Raw genomic sequence first — 7,377 nt, forward strand, 5'->3', positions numbered from 1 at the left:
ACAGTAACAACATAGGAATAGTATAAAAACATTAACAAGAGAAAATTAATAAAATTAGTAAAATAACATAACGTTAATAAGAGAATCATACAATGTTTTCAGCTAAAATAAGTTTATGTTTCCTAATAGCTAAGCAACAAAATTTTGCCACAGCGTAAGTCACTGAGCTCTGAACGTCTTCTAAGAGGAATTTACGAAGGACTTCTGGCCTAAAGTCAAGATAAGACTGCAGAGGGCTAAATCTAGACAGAAGGGGTGGTATAAGATGGTCTCGATCGTCCTGATAGAATCTGCAGAACAGGAGGACATGAGTAATTGATTCCACCATATTAGCCATGCCATGGGCATATACGTTCATGCATTGGAACTCGAGTGAATTTACCTTGCAGTGCAGCGGAAGGGAGTGCCTCAAAACAGGCTCTGGAAAAGGCCCCAATGTGGAAGCAGATGTGCACACGGAAGCACATTTTGCTTCTGTGTTTTGGTGTTCTACTGGGAACTGACACGATACCTCTTGTCTTGTTGGGGGAATACACACACACACCTCTCCCCTGGACTACTGATCACGGGCAACTAAAGCTGGATGGTGGCCCAAGATTGTCTAGGAAGCTGACAGAAGAACCTAGATCTTCTTCATCGATGTGGCGCTCCCATGGGTAGGAAGGCTCTTATGCGTTCTTTTCACAAATACAGCGGTGTGATACAGAGCACATTGCTCGATCAGTGGAACCGAATCCAACCACGGCGCATTGAAAACTTCCGAGGTTGAGACTAAATCTGTGAAGGGAAGGGATTTTTTTTTTAAAAAATCATTCCTTTGACAACAGACCCAACAAGTGTTGCCTTCAGTCTCAGCGAGAAAGATAGACCATGAATAGATTTAAATAAATAAATAAATAAATAATAAAATATGGGAGTTGTCAGAAAATAAGAGTGCACTTAAACAGTTGAGTAAAAACAAAATAGGCCTTTAGGCCATGCAGGCCATATACTTTGCAGTACACGTAATATACAATGTGGTATACTCTTAGAGCTGCGGTGGCTCAAGTGGTTAAGACACTGAACTGCAGGCTGTAGAAGGTCAGTAGTTCAGCAGTTCGAGACCCGGGTGCCGCATGATGGAGTGAGCTCCCATCTCTAGTTCCAGCTCCTGCCAACCTAGCAGTTCGAAAGCAAGAAATTGCAAGTAGATAAATAGGTACCACTTCGGTGGGAAGGTAACAGCGTTCCGGGCGCCTTGGTGTTTAGTCATGCTGGCCACATGACCACAGAAACGTCTTCAGACAGCGCTGGCTCTTCGGCTTTGAAACGGAGATGAGCACCGCAACCCTAGAGTCGGATTAGACTGGCTTTCGAGCAAGGGAACCTTTATCTTTACCTTTACCTATACTCTTAGAAGCACTGGTTGGAACCAATCAAGCAATAAAATTGGACCAGATGTATTTTGGCCATGAAGGCCTTCTTCAGTGGTTCCAATTTAATCTCACATACACACTGTCTGAAGGAATGTGTGCCGTAGTTAGCCATGTAAGGTATTGTGGGGGCATTCCAAAATACAGACTGTGGCACAGAAATACTCTGTGGAGTATTTCATCTGGCTCCTGATATTTATAGACACACCAAACGGAATGAGATGGTATAATCATACTGAATACAGCAGTTCATTCACCCACATTGTGTCCATGTGTGCTACAAACATAAATCAAGATGCTTGCTGCTCAGGATTTCAAACATTTTGAAATGCTGCTCCTGAAATTCCTCTCTGAGGGCTACTTTTTTAAAAAAAAACCTTTTGTCTTCATTCTTATTTGTGCATTTTAGATACTAAAGTATCAGTTGACTGAAGCTGACCTTTATACACATTGGCTCAATTCAGACATGGTGCAAAACCATGGTTCCATTCAAAGAACCATATAGACCACTCCACTATGAATGGTTAGTCAGGGTGAGGTTGCCAGGTGTCTAAGCACTGACCCAGACAGTCCAGCATTTTCACTGACTGTCGGGGGGGAAACCTGAAAAAATACCTGACATTTATACGTCTGATATTTTCCAGCATTTTTCCTGAACAGTCCCTATGTTCCTGAACAGTCCCCGTTTCCCTTGAACGTGCCCCATGTTGCGGGTCAAGGGTGCGACGGCCGAATCTGAGACAGGATGTTTTGCGTATTCCTCTCGGAAGTGGAAAGGGCTATCAAGTCACAGCCGATATACAATAGCCCCATGGGTTTTCAGGGCATGAGATGTTCAGAGTTGGTTTACCGTCTGCACAGCCTGACATTTATATGTCTGATATTTTCCAGCATTTTTCCTGAACAGTCCCTATGTTCCTGAACAGTCCCCGTTTCCCTTGAACGTGCCCCATGTTGCGGGTCAAGGGTGCGACGGCCGAATCTGAGACAGGATGTTTTGCGTATTCCTCTCGGAAGTGGAAAGGGCTATCAAGTCACAGCCGATATACAATAGCCCCACGGGGTTTTCAGGGCATGAGATGTTCAGAGTTGGTTTACCGTCTGCACAGCAACCCTGGACTTCCTTGGTGGTCTCCCATCCAAGCAGGGGTCATTTCCTGCGGGAGCGCACAGGAGCGGCGCTCCGGCAGTAAGGAGCCCAGGGGGAGGGCACATGCAACAAGCCCCGCCCCCTGCTGCCAGTAGCCCTCAGTCAGGCCATGAGGAGCAAGAAGCAGCCAGGTAAATTGCAGAGCCCCCCTCCCTTTCAGGTACAAGCTCTCCCTCCGCTGTGAGGGCAGATATGCACGTTCCCCCCGTAGCTAGTCCAGTGGAGCCTAAGCCATGGGTGTTGCCTTCTGACACACTTCCGGTGATGTCAGGGGGTGTGACATATGCAAATAAGTTATGCTAATGAGCTCCTGCACCTCTTCATCTACGAAATGACCCCTGCATCCAAGTACTAACCAGGGCTGACCCTGTTCAGTTTTCAAGATCTGATGAGGTCAGGCTATCCTGGGCCGCACAGGTCAGGGCAAAAACAAAGAACTTCCTCTTATCACCCCATAAATATCATAAACAGAATAACAGTGAACATACATGTTATGGTCAAATGCTGTGCCGTCAATCCATGACCACCTTCCATCTTTCTGAGTTAAGCCAATAAAATACTTTTCTAACTGGGTTCTGCTCTTCAGGAAAACCTGGAGAAGTTGGTGGGGAAAGAGCACATTGTTGACAGCATCACGAAAGTGGAGCCCCCCTGCAGTGGAAATTCCATACAGACACTGGGTGGGTGGGATATATTTTTAAAAACAGTTTTAATAAAACAGGAAGCTGAAGGCCACCGTGTATCACCGTGAAAGAGCAGGTAGAGAAAGAGGTACTTTTCTCCCTTTCTCACAATACGAGAACTCCTGGGCACTCCATGAAATTGCTGAGCGGTCAGGTTAGAACGGATAAAAGGAAGTACATCTTCACCCAAAGAGTGATTAACACTTGGAATTCACTGCCACAGGAAGTGGTGGCGGCTACAAGCATGGACGGCTTCAAAAGGGAATTAGATAAGCATATGGAGCAGAGGTCCATCAGTGGCTATTAGCCACAAGGTATAGACAGGGACTCTGGGGCAAGTGATGCTCTGTCTTCTTGGTGCTTGGGGGGGGTCAACAGTGGGAGGGCTTCTAATGTCCTGGCCCCACTGGTGGACCACCTGATGGCACTGGTATTTCTGGCCACTGTGTGATACAGAGTGTTGGACTGAATAGGCCTTTGGCCTGATCCAACATTGTGTCAGAATCACAGCCTATAATAAGATACACTCTTGCAAGAAGGTTTTATTTTATTAAAGCCATGAAACGGGTAGAACACAATCTCTGTCAGGAATGACACAATGGGCTTGATACAGGTATAATAAAGGAAATTCAAAATAGGTTGGGCCAATAGATATGATTCCCGCTGGCGCCAAAGGATTCCCCTCGCACCCAAACCTTGGGAACACAACGGTTTGAACTAATTAAACAAGCATTCTATTCTCACGCTACATTGCATGATAGACTAAGCAAAAAGCCTCCAAGTACAACCACCTGCTGCATTACTGATAAGTTGCCTTCAAAGCTCTGCAAGCGTACACAGAAAGGAATTCAGTTACAATTAAATGCAGGGGGGTAGGTGCGGGCATGCGCATATGAATTACTGGACATGAAGGCAAGGGGGGGGGTTTGGATACAACTCATAAGCAAAGAAAATACACTTGGCAGCTTGCTGACATATTGGCATCTCTTATGTTCTTATGTTCTTATCCCTGACAAATGAGCATGCGCTTGATGCATTTAAAGACATTTATGCCACAGTGTATTGCTTAGCCTTTGTTTTTGTGGCAGCAGATGGATCTAGTTTCCCCTCTCGAGTTGTGCAAAACAATTGTTTTTAGAAGAGAAAAATTATAAGGATTTTAGATATCAAAATCAACCCAAGGTAGTGGAAAAAAGGAGGGCTAATGATTTGAGTCTGTTTTTAGATTATCTTCATGTTTCTGAGCCAGCATGGAGTAGTGGTTAACAGCAGCCGACTCTAATTCGGAGACCTGGGTTTGATTCCCCACTCCTCCTTCACCTGAAACCTTCTGGGTGAACTTGGGCCAGTCACAAATTCCTCAGAACTCTCTCAGCCCCACCTACCTCACAAGGGGCCTGTTGTGGGAAGGGAATGTGATGGTAATCTGCTTTGAGACTCCTTAAGGTACTGAAAAGTGGGGTATAAAAAACCTCGGCTGCGATCACACGCGCCTTTAGAGCCAACATAGGTGCAAATGCCTGATGGTTCTAAAGGGTGCGATCAGACAGCAACAGCGGGGACGCATCCCACAGTCGTCAGCAACCCATGCTACTCTGCTACAGAAGTGGAGTTAAAAGAGTCCGGGTTCCAACGGGCCATGGATGGGCTTTCCCTGGTCTGATTGTGCAAGCATGCGCTCACGCTTCCGGGGATGGCCTGATCAGGCCATCCTGGCTTGGTATCATTTCCCCCCGCCTCGCAGTATGTGCATCATCACATACTCCGTAGGGGGCCCTCAGTGTGGAGGTGTGATTCCTCGTTTATGTGCATGGGAAACAAACGGCCACCCCCCCCCCGACTCACCTGCATCTGATCACACAGCTACGAAGGGATGTGTGATATCACAACTGCATTTCAAATTCCTCCGGAGGAGATAACCTCACTCAGGGCTCTTTTTGTAGAAAAAGCCCAGCAGGAACTCATTAGCATAATAGGCCACACCCAACAGCAGGCACTCATTAGCCTATTAGGCCACACCCCTGACTGCACAACTCATTGGCATATTAGGCCACACCCCCATGTTACCAGAAGTGTGGTCATCCAGCCACACCCACCTTTTGCTTCTTATTCTGTTTACCTTGTTTGTTGTCAAAACCAGGGCTCTTTTTGTAGCAGGAACTCCTTTGCATGTTAGGCCACACACCCCTAATGTAGCCAATCCTAATGAGTTCCTGCTGTTGGGTGTGGCCTATATGCTAATGAGTTCCTGCTGGGTGTGGCCAACTTGGGAGCCAGCCAGAACTCCGTTCCTGTGCGTTCCTGCCCAAAACTAGCCCTGGCCTCACTTCCCCTCCGTTCCAACTGGCACGTGTGACCGCAGCCCTTCGTTTTCTCCCGAGAAGCTGCCACCTGTGTCCTACTGAAAGCAGTCTGAAGTGGACTGGGTGGGTTTGCCCTTCCAAGAAGACCTCTTATTTTTTAAAACAATTCTCTTTACTCACCAATTCTTCTTCACTGTTGACAACGGCGAGATGAGAACTGAACTCAGCGCAGATCTTCTGGCTCTCATTCCATGTTTGCAGTGTGGTAGGGAAAAAGTAGCATTTGCCCTTGAAGAATTCCCATCTGACGGGGCAGCCTGCAGTTATGGAGAGAGAGGAGACACAAATCTTTAATACTTGGGGGAGGGGGGACAGAATCACATTGTTCTCCGGGCAGTTTTGGTTGTAAACCAACCTTTAGTGACAGCAGCGACGTCTTCTCGCAGAACAGGCGTATAGAAAATCTGTGGGACTGAACAGAAAAAGAATGTCAATGTACTGAAAAAATGGTGGTGCTTAGACAGTGAATGGGCAACATCATAATGTATGATGAGTACGTTTAAACCCCAAAGTTGAGCCAACCTCCCTCCCTTGTAGCTACTTCAAGACCTGTTCCTGAGGAAAAGGCAAGAGAGGAGAAACGAAGGACTAGGGAGAGCAGACACCATCTCCTGAGGGAACGTATAATTTTACTGGATATGCCTCATTCAGTAGACCTGGGGGGGTTGTTCATGTTTCTTGCATTCATTTCTAAAGATGGAAAATAAAGAATCTTTTATCTTTAGGACCATGGTTATTACCCATGAAATAAATAAACCTTCTACCAACTAAAAGAACGGAAGAAAATCTAGCCCCAAATTATCTTGAAATTTCTCTCAGATTCAATACTAGCTCCTCAGTTCATTATATCCTCAGCAGGGTTATTTTTGGGCAGGAACGCAGAGGAACGGAGTTCCGGCTGGCTCCTGAGTTGGCCACACCCAGCAGGAACTCATTAGCATAATAGGCCACACCCAACAGCAGACACTTATTAGGATTGGCTACATTAGGGGTGTGTGGCCTAACATGCAAAGGAGTTCCTGCTACAAAAAAGGCCCTGGGTTTTGACAACAAACAAGGTAAACAGAATAAGAAGCAAAAGGTGGCTGTGGCTGGATGAGCGCACTTCTGGTAATATGTGGGGTGTGGCCTAATATGCTAATGAGCTGTGCTGACAGGGGTGTGGCTTAATATGCTAATGGGTCTCTGCTGTTGGGTGTGGCCTATTATGCTAATGAGTTCCTGCTGGGCTTTTTCTACAAAAAAAGCCCTGATCCTCAGTCAACTGAATAAAATATCATGGCGTGAAACTCTGATTAATCAATGGATAAGCAAGAGCTCATATTTGCAAACCACCTTGAAAAAAGTAAAGCAGTTAGTTTCATTTAATGATTAATTCACAAGTCCTGCCATAAAGTCTCAAGTTAATACTCTTAAATCCCTTGAATGAATTCACTTTCAGTGGTTAGCTGTCTGTATATGAGCCAGCTGTGGGTTTGATTCTCACGAAGGAGAAGTGAAATCAAAGTGGGGATATGAAGAGTCAAAAGAGCAGGAGTGGAAAGTTCAAAACCATCCCGTATTTCCTAGCTAATCTTAAAGCGGACGATTGCCTTTCCCCCAGTGATTAATCATGCCCACATACTGCAGGAATCCAGACAGACAGCACTTCTCGGCTTCCTGTCTACAGTTCATCAGCAATGGCTTTTCACAGTGGGCCACACAGTTCCTTCCCCAGACTATATGGAGGTAACGGCACAGGAGTGAAGGCGAAAGTGGAGCAATCCAGA

At 46.0% G+C, this 7,377-nt stretch overlaps 1 protein-coding gene across 1 annotated transcript; it reads right to left on the reverse strand.

Moving 5' to 3' along the window:
• Positions 1-371: 371 nt before the first annotated feature.
• On the reverse strand, positions 372-6,240 carry LOC107109951 (C-type lectin domain family 5 member A-like; the record flags this gene model as incomplete). Its single annotated transcript, XM_015410661.1, has 5 exons — positions 372-777; positions 3,051-3,154; positions 5,729-5,865; positions 5,964-6,020; positions 6,158-6,240. Coding segments are annotated over 5 exons (490 nt in total), but the record flags the coding sequence as incomplete, so codon positions are not given.
• Between the last annotated feature and the right edge of the window lie 1,137 nt (positions 6,241-7,377).

This window comes from Gekko japonicus, unplaced genomic scaffold (genome assembly GCF_001447785.1).
Source record: "Gekko japonicus isolate JY-2015 unplaced genomic scaffold, Gekko_japonicus_V1.1 scaffold4791, whole genome shotgun sequence".
NCBI classification, from domain to species: Eukaryota; Metazoa; Chordata; class Lepidosauria; order Squamata; family Gekkonidae; genus Gekko; species Gekko japonicus.